Source organism: Camellia sinensis, chromosome 14, assembly GCF_055761805.1.
Source record: "Camellia sinensis isolate YWXY chromosome 14, ASM5576180v1, whole genome shotgun sequence".
In the NCBI taxonomy this organism is placed as follows: Eukaryota; Viridiplantae; Streptophyta; class Magnoliopsida; order Ericales; family Theaceae; genus Camellia; species Camellia sinensis.
Genome location: NC_138974.1, coordinates 36,790,914 through 36,806,813, shown reverse-complemented (window position 1 = coordinate 36,806,813; position 15,900 = coordinate 36,790,914). Strand labels below are relative to the sequence as shown.

At 36.8% G+C, this 15,900-nt stretch overlaps 3 protein-coding genes across 6 annotated transcripts; 2 read left to right on the top strand and 1 right to left on the bottom strand.

Moving 5' to 3' along the window:
• Window positions 1-211: 211 nt before the first annotated feature.
• Window positions 212-2,326, bottom strand: LOC145806910 (uncharacterized). Its single transcript, XM_082904760.1, has 2 exons — window positions 644-2,326; window positions 212-544 (listed from the first exon to the last, which is right to left on the bottom strand). The coding sequence occupies exons 1-2, from the start codon at window positions 2,324-2,326 to the stop codon at window positions 212-214; spliced, it is 2,016 nt and encodes a 671-aa protein (XP_082760886.1).
• Window positions 2,327-4,636: 2,310 nt separating this feature from the next.
• On the top strand, window positions 4,637-5,374 carry LOC145806909 (putative mitochondrial protein AtMg00860). Its single transcript, XM_082904759.1, has 2 exons — window positions 4,637-4,659; window positions 4,972-5,374. Exons 1-2 carry the CDS (start codon window positions 4,637-4,639, stop codon window positions 5,372-5,374), a joined length of 426 nt encoding a protein of 141 aa, XP_082760885.1.
• A 2,627-nt stretch (window positions 5,375-8,001) lies between these two features.
• LOC114320128 (histone H2A variant 1) lies at window positions 8,002-11,019 on the top strand. Of its 4 annotated transcripts, none has more exons than XM_082904450.1 (3): window positions 8,002-8,132; window positions 8,310-8,467; window positions 10,394-11,019. In XM_082904450.1, the coding sequence occupies exons 2-3, from the start codon at window positions 8,348-8,350 to the stop codon at window positions 10,688-10,690; spliced, it is 417 nt and encodes a 138-aa protein (XP_082760576.1). In that variant the 5' UTR covers window positions 8,002-8,132; window positions 8,310-8,347; the 3' UTR covers window positions 10,691-11,019. The 4 variants fall into 4 exon arrangements, with proteins under 4 accessions (XP_082760576.1, XP_028123039.1, XP_028123038.1 ...); XM_028267238.2 differs by having other exon boundaries at window positions 8,003-8,132; window positions 8,329-8,467; XM_028267237.2 differs by having other exon boundaries at window positions 8,041-8,181; window positions 8,329-8,467.
• The last annotated feature ends 4,881 nt before the right edge of the window (window positions 11,020-15,900 follow it).

The window sequence follows — 15,900 nt, the reverse complement described above, 5'->3', positions numbered from 1 at the left end:
CGTAAGGCATCCACGCAAAAGCCTCCAAATTGGAAACCAAGAAGTTGACATAATCAAACCGTTCAGCGCTAGACAAAGATGATCCCAAGAGGAAGAACTTAGTTGGGTCGTTCTCGTCGATGCGCATTTCCACCAAATCCTCGACCAATTTTTCCTCGCCCTTTTTTCCTACGTCTTCAAGGACCTCTTTTCCCTCGGGCCCCTCAATCATCTAGACAAACCCTTTGGCTGCTCGGCTGCCATTTACCGCAACGAAGCATTGTTTTGCCATCACCTGATCTCGCCAAACTTCCTCTATTCGACCGCTTGGCACCAAGAAGCGCAAAACCTGATGGTAAGTCAACGCTACTGCTTGCATGGCGTGCAACCAGCCCCTGCCCAAAATTAAGTTGTAGGTGGATGGGACTTTGAGCACCCAGAACTCTACTTGTTTTGTGACTGAACCCACTTTGACTGGCAATATGATCTTCCTTACCGGCCATTCTGGCTGAGAGTTAAAGCCAACCAAAGGGGACGTCGCAGGGGCCAAGTCCTTGTCCTCCAACTTCATTTGTTTGAACGCATCATAATACATAATTTCGACCGAACTCCCCTGGTCGATCAAGATCCTCTTGATGTCAAAGTCTTTGACGCGAAGAGTTACCACTAGGGCATCATTGTGGGGCATCTGGATCCGCTCCAAGTCCCTGCTCGAAAAGGTGAGGATGTCCTTCTCCTCGGTCTTCCTTTTCTTCACAGCGGGTTGAACGGAGAGCACTTCCCTCATGTGTTTGGCTTTCTTAATCATCCCTCTGAGCTCGCAAACCCTTGCTGGTTTAATAATGCCGTGGATGACGTTGATTATGCCTTGGGGTGCTGCTTCTAGAACGACTAGGCCGTTTGGCTCGGTTTGCCCCAATGGCGCGACTTTCATACCCCCATCTATGTATTTGTCAAGATGTCCCGCGGCCACTAGCTCCTTCAAATGTTGTTTGAGCGACAAGAAATCCTCCGTTCGGTGTCCCCGTTCCTCATGGAAAGTGCAGCGATATCTTGAATTGAAGCCTCTCTGTGCATTCCCCAACTTGGCCGGCCAGCGGACAAATGGCTCGCCTCGAATCTCACTCAAGATGCGGTAAATAGGGATTTTAAAGACCGTCATGATTCCAGTCCGTGCTTTCAATTTTCTCTTGGCATCCTCCTCTGCATCACGCGGAGCATCAGGTCGGTCATTTCTGCGACCTTTGTTTTTATTATCGCGGTTTGGGCCACGTCGTTGATCTTTTGGCCGGTTGTTTGGGCGATTATCCTCCTGCCCGACCGAGTGAACCTTCCCCGCTACCCTTCTTTCTGTCGCGACCGGATTGACCTTCTCAGTTGCGGAGGCGGCATCATCCCTCATACGAATGTGCTCATTGATCCGCTGCATCAAGGACTCCATGGTTGTGGGTTGGTGCATTGTGAACGAATCTCGTAGCCTATGTCCGACTGGGAGACCCCGTTTGTATTGAGTGATCGCCAGATTGGTAGGGTAGTCGAGGATTTCATTGTAAGTTTCCCAGTACCTTGCATTGTATGCCTTCAACGAACCTCCAGATTCCATCTTGACGCCCAAGAGATGGTCGACCTCCTTCAGTGTTCGAGTGTTGGTTTTGAATTTGGTGACGAAGGCTTCCGCTAGTTGCTGCCACCCCTCGATACTCCCCTCTGGAAGCCTTTCGAACCATTTCAAGCCCAGTTCTCCCAAGCTTGTTGGGAATATGAGGCATATCAAGGTGTCATTGTGCCGGTGGCTAGCCATTACTTGCCGGTAATGACTCACGTGTATGTACGGATCCATCTTGCCGTCGTACAAGGTGAACTTAGGCTGGTGGAATCTGGCAGGGAGCAGTGTACTCTCGATTTCTAGAGACAGCGGCGTGGCTGTAAGTCTCGCCAGCTCTTTGTCCACTAGTGCAGGAGCCATCACCCTGGGTGCTGACATTGACACTTCTTCGCTACAGCGAACTTGGGTGCCCAACCTCTGCAACGCTGGCACTCTCTGAGCCTCTCGACGGTGCGCCCTCTCCTCCAACACATCTCTCAGGTCTCTAGAACGGGTGGAGAAAGAGTATCGCGACGTCGATGAGGGGCGCGAGGGGTGGTAGGTGCTGTCGCGAGTGAGGGACCTGCCCTCCCTTGGATTGGAATCCCCAACCCCATAGTTTCTGGTGATAGAGAGAGAGTGCGTCCTTTCCTGGCGGCGGTTGCTAGAACAAGGAGACAGGGTACGCTCACTGAGGTTGCCTTCTTCAGCAACACCCTTCCCCTTAATCTGGCGTTTCAGCATCTCCATCTCAGCCGCCATCTCGCAGATGAGGGCATCCTGGTCTTTGAGTTTGTGCTCCAGGCGCTGCGCGTGGGACTCCCCCCGTCGCCGATGGCCCTCTGGACTCTTCGAGCGATCAGTGCTCCTCCCGCGTTTGTCTCACACATCTCACGAAGAAGTTTCTAGGCCCGCCATGGCTGGAACATTCGGGGGGCCTTCTCTCCGTCGGACAGACTGGTGTGATACCATCGACGACGGACAGTGGAGTTTCGTCATTGTAGGCCATGGAAATGGTCGAAGAAGCTTGAAGAGCAAGGCTTGAGTATCAAAGACTTCCCACAGACAGCGCCAATTGTACAGGGGCGAAATATACTCTGCTTTCCATACTCCTTGGATTCAAGCTTCACGTGACGGCGTCTAACCTGGCAACACAGAAACGGTGAGCTGCCCGGCGGTGGGTTGCCAGATAGACCCTCCGACGATCAAGTTAGATCACTTGAGGAAGAAGAAGGCTATTAGAGAGAGAGAGAGAGAGAGAGAGAGAATGTATTTTAGATGGCATCAATTGCTTACCCCTAATGTTCATCTTCCTTTCATTTTTCTAGGCTGGCCATGCAGCCTTAGGATTGTGCGCGCACTGCCTCTGCTGTCCTTTCCTAGACAGGTGGCAGTGCTCACCTCCCACCACCTTACGCGTGTAAAGGCCAAATCCTCCATCCAGTACATGCAAAACTGCCAAATGGTACTGACGCGTGCTTGGAGCAGATTTCCTCTCCTTCACACCATTGGCCCAAGTGGCACACCAGACCGGTATACCAAGACCGGTCTATTCCTTGGAGAAAATCACAACCACAAAGAACACGACCGAGCTTCCGAGCTATCCGGTCGGGCGCATGCTGACCACCATACTGGTCCAAACTCTTCGGGTTAACTGAAGGTGAAGCGTGCTGGTCCTCTTCTCGGCCTAGACTCATTCCGGACTGTCATTTGCTCAGTTGCGCCGTGCTAACGCGCGCCTACCGCCAAACGTCTAGCAGTCACAGCTCGGCTAGGCCTTAGACCATCCCTGGTCGGGCAAACTACCTCGGTCGTGTACGACAGGCCGGAGGGCCGTGCCAATTGAGAAGATAGCTCGGCACTGAGAGGTTTGCCGCACCCGCGTTACCGTAGCTCGGCCGTACTGTTCGGTGCAAATCTCCCCTCTCAGTATGTGATTTAAAATAAAAAAAAATAAAAAAAATATATATTACCAAATAAAGCATACATTTCATTTAGGGGCCTACTGAGCATATCTCCTTGCCTTGGGTTCTTTTTACCAAATAAAGTTACGGTGATGATACAGAGCTCTACGGAGAGAACTCTAACAAGAGCTCTGATAATGTGATAAGGTAAAAAAAAAAACTAAAACATCAAATCAATGAGTGGATCTCACTCACTAGAGTTTCTTTAGAACTCTTATTTTAAAGTTCTCAAACATTTTTGATAAAGTTGGATTCCTTTTATTTATTTATTTATTTTCCATGTCATAGAATATTTAAAAATATAATGTCAGTTAATTAAAATATCTAGATGTGGGGATGATTTAAGGCTCAAGTGCTCTGAAGCACCACTTAAATGTGCTCAAGCACGGGCAATCTCAATTTACTTCTGCTATTTTTTGAATTAAATATTAGGCCTTATTTGTCATAATTTAAAAAAGTCAAAAAATTACTATCTTATTTAAGTCACATCATCTTATTTAAATCACATCATTTCTCTATTACATCACTTCAAACCCAACTCATATTTCATAAAAAGTCAAAAAGTGCACTTATTTAGATCATTTCAAACCAATCCTAAATTTTGGAATTTTGAAAATTTCGATTGAAATTTTAGTATTTTTGTGACACTATAATCTCTTTAAATCAATAAATTATTTTCTGCAAATAGAGTGAACAATAAAATCGATGCGTAACATCACGAAATGTTGGATTATCAAAACGAGCTTGCGTGCAGTAGAATCCGGTTAGTATAAGAGCATCCCCAATGCATACATTTTACTTTGTCTATCTAAACATTATTATAAAGTATACATTTTACTTTAGTTATTAACTGTTTTATATTTTCATTTTAACCATACTTTTTATTTTAGCTATACATTTAAATACTATTAATTTTACAGAATGCTATATCAGCAATAAAGATAGAGGGAAATGATTCTAATGATTAAATACATTTTGCTTAACCTTTGAAAGCTAGCTACATATAGCTAATAAATGTGAATTAAGTTAAAATATCTAATCATATACCTAATACATTAGAATTGAAAAAAATAAATTGTGCTATATATTTTAACTAACAAGTATACATATGTCTAGGGAGTTGGAGATGTTGTAAGATTTGGAGTTAGTTGTAAAAATTTGAAATCCAAAAGGCCTTTTTTTTTTCCCACCCAAAAGTAACCGCCATTTTGGCATCCCACATTCAAAAACCGAGCATTAAAAACGGTGAGTCAACTTGCAAACAGAGAAAGTATCTTATCTTATCTTCCAGCAACTGCATTCAATTACTCTCTCCAGTTTCCCTCTTTGATCGTCTTCCCAACTTCTTAGGTCTCTCTCTCTCTCAATTGCTGGATATAAAAGCAAAATCCGAAGATGGTATTTGTTTATATGTGAATTTGAAGAAGTGCAGTTTTTTGACAGACATCTTGATCTTCCTGGCTATGTTGTGAGTGCCGAAGGGATCAAGGTTGATGAGGCTAAGGTTAAAACCATTCGAGAGTGGCCAACCCCAAAGTCCATTACCGACGTATGCAGCTTTCATGGTTTGGCGACTTTTTATAGATGTTTTGTGCGGAATTTCAATACCATTGATGCCCCACTCATAGATTGCATGAAGCATAAGCAATTTGTGTGGACTGATGCTACAGAACAGAGCTTTGCGGTTTTGAAAGAGAGGTTGACCACAACATCGGTTTTAGCCATGCCGGACTTTGATAAATTGTTTGAGGTTGATTGTGATGCTTCCGGTATTGGCATTGGTATTGTTCTTTCTCACGAAGGCCGACCCATAGCCTTCTTCAGCGAGAAACTTAGTGATGCTTGACAGAAGTGGACGACGTATAAGCAAGAGCTGTATGCATTAGTACGAAGCTTGTACCATTGGGAGCCATATATGATTCAACGGGAATTTGTGTTAAACAGTGATAACCAAGCTCTCAAGTATCTTCAGAATGCTACCAAGCCAAACCGAATGCATGCCAAGTGGATTGCTCATATACAAAAGTTTACCTTTTCTCTTAAGCACAAATCTGGTCAATTAAATAAAGTAGCTGATGTGTTGAGTCGACAAGCTTCTTTACTTATCATTGCAAAAAATGAGATTTCTGGTTTTGAATATTTGAAAGAGCTTTATGCTGATGATGAGGATTTTAAAGATGCATGGGCACAGTGCAATTCAGGTTTTCAAGAATCTAGCAAATACCTATTATTTGAGGGATTTTTATTCTTTGATGATCGTCTTTGTATTCCTCGCAGGTCTTTGCGAGAGCACATTATTCGAGAAACTCATGGTGGAGGCTTGGGAGGGCACTTGGGGCGAGACAAGAACATCACTATGGTCGAATCTCGATATTATTGGCCTCAGTTGAAAAGAGATGTGGAGAGGTATGTGAAGCGTTGTTACACATGTCAGACTACGAAGGGTCAAGCACAAAATACTGGATTATATACGCCTCTTCCTATTCCAGAATTTCCTTGGGAGAATCTGTCCATGGATTTTGCTCTCGGTTTTCCGCTAACACAACGTGGTGCGGATTCTATTTTTGTTATTGTTGATAGGTTTTCGAAGATGGCACATTTTATTCCTTGTAGGAAAACACATGATGCCAACAATATTGCTCAATTATTCTTTCGCGAGGTAGTTCGTCTCCATGGTGTGCCAAAGTCTATAGTTTCCGATCGCGATAGCAAGTTTCTGAGTTATTTTTGGAAGTCTTTTTGGAAGTGGCTGGATACAACTTTGCAGTATAGTACTACTTGTCATCCCCAAACCGATGGTCAAACAGAGGTAGTGAATCGTACATTGGGAAATATTTTGCAAAGTTTGTGTCAAGAAAGTCCAAGGTAGTGGGATTTTGTTATTTCTCAAGCGGAGTTTGCTTATAGCAATGTGCCAAACCGTTCGACTGGAAAGTCTCCATTCGAGATTGTTTATGTTCGATCCCCGCTGCATACCTTAGATTTGGTTCCTCTTCCCAAGCTTCCAGGAATGAGTATCATTGCTGATCATATGGTGGAAAAGGTGGCCAACATTTATGCAGATGTTCGAAAGAAATTGGAAGAATCAGCTGCGAAGTATAAAGAAGCCGCAGATGTACATCGACGAGTGAAGACTTTTGAAGTTGGTGATATGGTAATGGTTCACTTGCGCAAAGAGAGGTTTCCAGTGGGCACATACAGTAAGCTTAAACAGAAGAAGATTGGTCCTGTTCGCATTTTGAAGAAGATCAATGATAATGCTTATGTGGTGGATCTTCCAGAAGATTTAGCCATCTCCAAAACTTTCAATGTCCAAGACTTATTTGCGTATCATACGACTCCAGATATCCCAATTCCTCTAGTTAACTCGGGGACAAGTTCTTTCAAAGAATGGGAGACTGATGCAGAACAGGTTCAAGTTCAAAGGAAAATTAATTAATGGATACATTTCATTCCTTGTATTCATTGATACATTGGATTGTATTCATGTCTTTCAAACTCTTCAATGTCTAAAGGTTAGGTTCTTTGTATTTGATACATTGTATTTGGTACAAGAATTTAAGGGAGTGTTTTAGTATTTATTTCTGTATTAGGAAATTCACAGTTTGAGTATCTAATAGTCAGTATAAATATGTTTGTAAGCCCTGTGGCAAAGAGATAGAAAGAAAAGGAAAAGAGTTTTTTTAAGAATATAACCAGAGTTCTCTCCATTTGCCTTGTGCGCAAGGTTGTTTATCTTTGCTCGTGAATTCGAGTTGTTACCGTCTGAAGAACGATATCTTCCCCTTCGTCTACTAGAACGATATCTAGTCATTCATTCCATTACAACGCTGCGTTAAAACCACTCCTAAATTTTGGAATTTTGAAATTTTCGATTGAAATTTTAGTATTTTTGTGACACTATAATCTCTTTAAATCAATAAATTATTTTCTGCAAATAGAGTGAACAATAAAATCCATGCGTAACATCACGAAATGTTGGATTATCAAAACGAGCTTGCGTGCAGTAGAATCCAGTTAGTATAAGAGCATCCCCAATGCATACATTTTACTTTGTTTATTTAAATATTATTATAAAGTATACATTTTACTTTAGCTATTAACTGTTTTATATTTTTATTTTAACCATACTTTTTATTTTAGCTATACATTTAAATACTATTAACTTTATAGAATGCTGCATCAGCAATAAAGATAGAGGAAAATGATCCTAATGATTAAATATATTTTGCTTAACCTTTGAAAGCTAGCTACATATAGCTAATAAATGTGAATTAAGTTAAAATATCTAATCATATACCTAATACATTAGAATTGAAAAAAATAAATTATGTTAAATATTTTAACTAACAAGTATACATATGTGTAGTAAGTTGAAGATGTTGTAAGATTTGAAGTTAGTTGTAAAAATTTGAAATCCAAGAGGCCATTTTTTTTTTCCCACCCAAAAGTAACCGCCATTTTGGCATCCCACATTCAAAAACCGAGCATTAAAGACGGTGAGTCAACTTACAAACAGAGAGAGTATCTTATCTTATCTTCCAGCAACTGCATTCAATTACTCTCTCCAGTTTCCCTCTTTGATCGTCTTCCCAACTTCTCAGGTCTCTCTCTCTCTCAATTGCTGGATATAAAAGCAAAATCCGAAGATTGGTATTTGTTTCCGTGCAGATCAGATCTGTTTTCTCATTCTTCCTTAATCTTCTGTTATCCATATATTTCTCAAAAACATCCGCTATTTTTTGTTTTTGTTTTGCGTCTCTTTTGTCTTTCGTTTTCAGTTTTTTTTTTTGGAAACAGTAATCAAGGTGGGAAAAAAATGGCGGGAAAAGGAGGAAAGGGGCTTGTGGCGGGAAAGACAACAGCAGCAGCTGCAAACAAAGAGAAGGAGAAGGACAAGAAGAGGCCTATTTCTCGCTCTTCCCGAGCTGGTCTCCAGGTAATATTTTCTCTCTTCACATCAAAATATGCTCTAAATTGAGTAGTGTTTTTGTTTGTTTGTGCTGCTATACATATACTATACTAGTGTTATGATGTTTTGGTGTACATGTTTTTGGTTCAGATTGTCCATTGGGTTGGGTTGTGGGGGCAGTGTGAGGAGGATTCATTGACAAACATTATGTAAAATTGGGAACAGATAGAATGGAAATTAGAAATTTAGCTTGAAATGATTGAAAGATAATGATATTAAGGTCTTATGAAGAATACAAGTATGAAATTATTGTAAGGTCCTGTGATTGAGTAACTAACTAATCTTTAGTGGTTATATATTTCAACTTGGGTTTGAAAATCAGGAATTTTACTTAATATATGGTTGAAGGTTTAATGTTTTTTGATTTTTTGATGTTCATGAATACAATCCATGACAAAGCAATGCTAGATGAAAAAAGGACTTGTTGCAATCCCATTATAGACCTCATTCCAAGCCAACAGCCCACACATTTTTTTTCTCTCCATTGGGTTGGGTTGTAGGGGTAGTGTAAATTGGAGGAGGATTCATTGGCAAACATTATGTGAATTTGGGCACAAAGAGAATGGAAATTAGAAATTTGGCTTGAAATGATTGAAAGATTTAAGATAATGATATTAGGGTCTTATAAGATATACAAGTATGAAATTATTGTAAGGTCTTGTGATTGAGTAACTATTCTTTAGTGGTTATATATTTCAACTGGGGTTTGAAAATCAGGAATTTTACTTAATATATGATTGAAGGTTTAATGTTTTTGATTTTGTTATGTTCATGAATATAATCCATGACATCACAATGCTAGATGAAAAAAAGGACTTGTTGCAATCCCATTAAAGACCTCATTCCAAGCCCACAGCGCACGTTTTTTTATTATTTTTATTATTTTTGAAATTAAAAACTAACCATAAATTTGTTTTATGCTCAGAATTGTCAGTTTCATTCAGATGAATCTATTATGCATGTACAATCTCACCAAATTTGATTGACATTTAATTAATAATGCATTTAACTGAAATGTGTAACACATGTTCTAATACAATGTTTGGATTACATGCAAGTAGTTATTACTGGCATTAGGAGTGTATACAAAATATAGAGGTTGTTTTGAGTCTCAACACTGGGATTGGGATATTAATAGTCAAAAAAATTTACAAACCCTTGAATGCGCATGCTGCTGTTCATTTGTTCTTCAGTACCAGTGTCTTGCGCATTCCTTTTTTGATGATTGGGAACTTGGCCTAGGCAGGTCCTTTGGACCCATCCTAGGTGTGTAAACTTGGGGTGTAGATGCTACCCCTAAGCTTTTGAATTGGGCAAATGGGGAGGCAAATGTTAGACCTCTTGGATAGGAATCTCGGCGGGTTGACCATTCAAGCTACGCCTCTGGTGCATTCTTCATTTTCTCTATTGTCTGTCTCGTGAGTAGTGAATCTTACCATACTGACATTTTTTTCACTGTTTGTTTAAAATGTTCTCAGTCCACTTTAATTATGTAAAATTACTACTGTTTCCATGTACTATTCTCTGAAGTTCAACATAAACATGTGGCAAAAGCAGGAAGATGTTAGAAAAATCAACCTTTTTCTTTTGGGTTTGCAATACAGATTTTGCTGTTTATGTATAGTAAGATTGCCTTTGAGAGATATCTGTCACATCTCTTGCTAATTTTGCTAATTATTGTTTATTTTGTTTCCGTTTGAGGGAGTTTAGTTCCCTAACTTCACTTATGTGAAACCATAGTTCTTATGAATCTTCTCTCAAGTTTATCTTTAGTATAGTTGTGGTTGTTTATTATGTATAATGAGAGTGCTCAATCAGTATTTCTTACTTTTAGAGATATCTGTCGCATCCATTGCTAATTTTGATAGTTTGTTTCTGTTTGAGGGAGTTTAGTTCCCGGTAGGAAGGATCCACCGCCAGCTGAAATCAAGGACTGCTGCTAATGGTAGAGTTGGGGCCACAGCTGCCGTTTACTCTGCTGCAATTCTTGAATATCTGACCGCTGAGGTACTTGAGCTGGCAGGGAACGCAAGCAAAGATCTGAAAGTGAAGAGAATCACACCAAGGCATCTGCAATTGGCCATCAGAGGGGATGAGGAACTCGACACTCTCATCAAAGGAACTATTGCTGGAGGTGGTGTCATCCCTCACATTCACAAATCCCTCATTAACAAAACCACTAAAGATTGAGGTTTTTGTGTGTTTGATCATTGTATGGCCTTTTAACTTATAACTTATTACTATGTTTATTTTATGACCTAGGCTTTTGGGTACCATAGACTTGATTTTGCATTTTTGTAATGCTTGCTTAGAGAGCATCCATGTTAGTATATAGTGGTTGCTTTTTCTGATACTGTAGTAACTAGTATATCTCTGTTTAGGAAGAAATATTGAATATTTTTAGAACTTTGTTTTGCTCATGTAGTTGGTGTGGTTCTCATGTGTTTAGTAACTCTGTTTTGAATAGGTTTGTAAATCACATTTGATATGGTTGGATTTTGAAGTCATCATTTGTAGTAGTTGTTTCTTAAGTTTTTTGATAGCTTAAAATAACCTAGTTCATGGTATATTACTGAAAGTAATATAATTTTACTTGCACTGTCTAGCTTTAGTGTTTAAATTTTATTTGAATGCTGAATTTTAGGACAAATCAAGTTAGACGAGCTTCATTTGAGCTTGTCTTGACATTCGTAAATCAAATAGTTTAGGTGGGGTCTCGAAAAATGATTGAGAGCATTGAAAGTGGTGTTTTAATAGCATTATTAATGATGTGACAGTGGGTAGGGTTTTTTTTTTTTTATGGCATTCTTAATGTATTAGTGCTATTAATAATATTTTTTTTAGTGGTATGAATCATTGTTGGTGGGGTTTTTTTTTTTTTTTAAAAAAAAAACTTATTGTTGAAGGTTTTAAATTTTAACAAAAATTTAATAAGATAAAATTATTATCACCTTAATATTGCTCATGATTTTTTTTTAAAATAAAAAATTATAATTAATACTCCCTCCGTCCCAAAATAATAGTCCCTTTTGGGGAATTCAACTTTTTTTGGTAGTACAATTATTGTACTTTAAAAAAGTTGATTTTTCAAAATTACCCTTTGATAGTACATTTTTTTGGGAATATCAATGTCATAATTGTACTTTTTATATTATTTATGAATTTAAAAGAAGGGCAAAATAGAAAATTTATATTATTTTTGTACTTGATTTTTGAAGAGGGATTAATATTTTAAGACAATGAAAAATGAAATAAGGGACTAATATTATGGGAGGGAGGGAGTAAGTGTTTTTGAATTTAATTTCTTGACTTTACCGCCACCGAATGTGAGATTGATAACATGTTTCACGGTAGGTTGGCTGTACAGTGTACTGTACAAGCAAATGCAACAATTTCCAAGAACAATCGTGGAGTTAGAAATTTATTTATATTGTGTTTGATTAGAGGATTTGAAAAGAGATTTAAAAAGAAAAATTAAAAATATATATGAAATGTGAATAGATATATTTATATTTTATTTAGTTTTACGTGCTTTTTTGTTTTTTTTTAAATTCCTCAAAATTTTCAACCAAATATAGTGTTAAGGGGCACAAATTAATAATAATATGAGTGTGTTCGAATTAAGATTTTCGAATTAAATTTTTAAAAATTAATTTTTTTTTATTTTTTGTATTTTTTTATTTTTAGTGAATATTTTTTAAATTTTAAATATATTTTTTTTCTTTTTTAGATGTATCTTACTAAGGGTGTAATTTTGGCCCGTGGTTCATCGGCAGCTTGAAGCTCGCCTGAAGCCAGAGATGGGCTCTGCTCGTTAAGGCCCGTTTAGGCCTGAGTCGAAACCCAGTCCGAAGCCTTGAACTAGGGCCTGTGTCATCGTTTTGAAGCCCAAAGCCCGAATACCCTTGGACCTGGGCTTAGTTTTTTAGCCTGTGGCCGGTTTGATTTTTTGTAGAAGCCTGCAAAACTCGAAGTGGCTCGGCCCGGCCTGGCCTGAGCCCAGATGGGTCGAGCCGGGCTCGGGCCAGGGCCAAAATTACACCCCGACATCTTACTTACATGTATCTAAAAAGTAAAATATTTGTGAAAAAATATTTTAAAAAATTAATAAATACATAAAAAAATATATAAAAATGTATTGAATTTTTAATTTTTTGCATTTTTAGTATTTAGGCCTCGTTTGACAACCTTCCCTTTTAGTCAAAAAGTCAAAAAGTTACTAAATTAGCCAAAAAGCCAACAACCCATACCAAAAAGTCAAAGATTCTCTTTTCTCTCTACTTTTTGCACATCTTTTCATAAAAAGCCAAAAAGTCATCCCAAACATACTAGTTTTTTTTAGCTCATATTTTAGCCAAATAGCCAAAAAGTTACTAAATTAGCCTGTTCCCAAACGAAGCCTTAGTGTATTTTTTAGAAGATTTTTTTCAAAAAAATTATATTTTTTAAGTGTATTTATGTTAAGTGTGTTTAAAAATTAAAAAAGTTTAGTAAAAACAAAAAAATATGGAAAATAAGAAAATAAAATTTTTTGAAATTTTTTTTTAGAAAACTCAACTATTAAAAGTCTATTTAGATAAATTCAATAGAAAATTCAGTAGATTTTTTTCTTCTCATAATAAACAATAATGAGATATTGCTAAACTTAAATATTAAAAGTCTATTTGGATAAATTTAAATTTTAAATTAAAAGAATTGGTGTTAACTTTTATACAAATATTAGAGAGTAATTATTTTAGATGGATTGAAAAATTAAAAAAAGAAGAAGATAAGTTGAAATAGAAACGATATATTTTAGAGGAGAAATTCAATAAAAACACCGTAAAATAATCGTCTATCATATGCTGCAATTATGGTTTTTTTTGATTTTTAGTTGTGACACATTATAGTGTTAGCTATAACTTAGTTATAACTTCTTGTGGTTGTTATTTTAATTATAACTGAAGAGGTCTTTGGTAATATATCAAGTAATGATTAGTTATGATTCATTTTGATATTAGTTATAACTTATCGTGATTATTTATTTATTTATTTATTTTGATTGAAGATGTGTTGCTCAGTTATAATTTATATAGTGGTTATTTTAGTTATAAATGAAAATAATTTGGTTATGACACTTTATAATATTAATACTACAAAGTCATAACTTGTATATGATACATTTTTTTTGAAAATGTATAATAGAAGGATCCATTTTAATAGATTCCTTATAATTGGAAGAAAAATTTATAATAAATGGATACTATTACGATTTTAAGAATGGATACTATTATAATTTTATAGAGGATATACATGATATAATCTATATAATAAAGTAGGACTATTTTTGAAAATGTGTCAAAATATCTAAGAGATATATTTTGTATCAATGGTTGAAATTAATTCTTAATTTATCTTAGCATCAAGATTTCTTTAATTTCCATTCACTCACTCACTCACTTTCTTTTTTTTTGAACAGGCTTACCCACTTTATTTTCTCTCCTTCTTGCTCTCTCATGCATTCCCTCTCTGCCTCTCACGCCCACTCATCTACCTTTTTTTTCCTCTCTTTTTGTTCACTCATGCATTCTCTCTCTCTCTCATCCACTTTCTTTTCTCATTTTTTTATTCACTCATGCATTCTCTCTCTCTCTTGCCCACATTCTTTCCTTCCATCCTCATTTTTTATTTTTCTTCCTATTTCTTTGTTGTTTTTTTTTTGTTTTTTTTTTATTTTCTCCTATTTACTCACTTATTTTATTTACATTGTATCTTTAGGCACAAGTATACACTAATTTATACATATAAGAATATTAAGCTTGTTTGGTTTCATAACTTGTGATTCATTTTTTAGAAAATTGAATTTTTATTTTTATTTTTGGTGTTTTTGTTTTTGTTTTTAATGAATTTTTTTAAATATTTTGAGTATTTTTTAAAATTTTTAGATACGCTTAACATAAATACAGTTAAGAAGTATAATATTTATGATTTTTTTTTAAAATTTACTAAATACAAAAAATATATATAAAAAAATAAGATGTTGGAAAATTTGGTTTTATGGACTTATTTTGGGCCAACTTTGAGCCCAAAATTGAGTGGGTCCCACACGTTTTTTTGGAGTGTGTCTGAAGAGGTGACGTGTTCCTTGCTGCATGGCAAGACACCCGGTGAAGACGGTTCATCAAAACCATTTATAAGTGAATAGGAACTTGACGTCGTTTTCGAGTTCGTGGAATGGACAATTAAAGAATTAAATGTGGGTTTCCTTGTAATGCTTGTCCCACATTGGAAGCTTAAAAGAACTTATGTGTGTATATAAGTTCTAGGTGGCAACACTTGGGTTGGGTCCCAAGCGGCATCCCAAGTTTGTAAAATGGAGGAGTTATGGATAATTTGAACCTTGGCTCAAACCACCACACGCGCGCGCCGGCCAAGCCGTGCCGGGTGTGGGTCGGGTCAGTTCTAACATTAATTTTTTGGTCAAAATTTATTTGAATTTTTTCAAATTCTTACGGGAAAAATTATTTGAATTTCAGAATGAAATTAATTTAATTTTTACACCAAATTTTTTTGTCCAAACAAAGCCATTTCCAACTGTCCAAACTGCCCAGGAGTCTGAACAAGTTCAGTTTTCTTCCAGATAGATTTAACTGCCATGCAGTTATCTGTTGAAACTGCTCTAGATCTGTTTGAATTTCAAAATGTATCTGTTCAGGTTTTTCATACCTATTCGGACAGATTTGAAGGGTCTCTTTCTCACTTTCTTGCCTATAAATAGAGATCTTTCCAGCAGATTTCTAGATCTGAAAAACATCCAGAAAAAGCCGTTCCCTTTCCATTTTGCTCTTTCTTTGTATAATTCTTCATAATAATTTTTAAGGAATACTTTGAGAGTATAGAACACAGGTTTAGTTCGCCGTACGAATTGTTTGGAGTGCTATTACAATTTGTGAAGATCATAGTATCTTAGGAGATAGACGCCTTTTATCTGTAAGTATTGTAGTGGGGCGAATCTGTCTTAAGGACAAAGCGTCACATGCTCGACTTAATCTTTTTTGTTCTTTTTACATTTCGGTAAAATAAATTTTGTAAGTAATTTATTTTTATTTGTTTGATTTGTTTCAAGTTATTTATTTTACACAAAAAAATTGTTCCAACAATCTTAAGACAGATTCGAATTATTCTATTTATACATAATTTTTCGTTTGTTTCCTTTTCTCTTTCTTCTTACAGAATTTTTTTTTTTGGTGGTTTTACAAAATAATATTCTGGTTGAAAAAATAAATAGTAGTTATATACTGTTTGACAGATAGTAGTAACATACTGTCTATTTTCTTTGATAGCTAGTAGTAATATATTGGTGTCATTGACAATTCAGAATATTTATTTGTAAAATTTTTCAGAAAATTAATTTTGGTTTA

Coding starts and splice junctions, on each gene's coding strand:
- LOC145806910 (XM_082904760.1), bottom strand. CDS start 2,326: ATGGCGGCTGAGATGGAGATGCTGAAACGCCAGATTAAGGGGAAGGGT. Junction 545..643: donor CCCACAATGATGCCCTAGTG/GTAACTCTTCGC, acceptor AAACAAATGAAG/TTGGAGGACAAGGACTTGGC.
- LOC145806909 (XM_082904759.1), top strand. CDS start 4,637: ATGTCTAGGGAGTTGGAGATGTT. Junction 4,660..4,971: donor TCTAGGGAGTTGGAGATGTT/GTAAGATTTGGA, acceptor GTTTTTTGACAG/ACATCTTGATCTTCCTGGCT.
- LOC114320128 (XM_082904450.1), top strand. CDS start 8,348: ATGGCGGGAAAAGGAGGAAAGGGGCTTGTGGCGGGAAAGACAACAGCA. Junction 8,468..10,393: donor CTTCCCGAGCTGGTCTCCAG/GTAATATTTTCT, acceptor GAGGGAGTTTAG/TTCCCGGTAGGAAGGATCCA.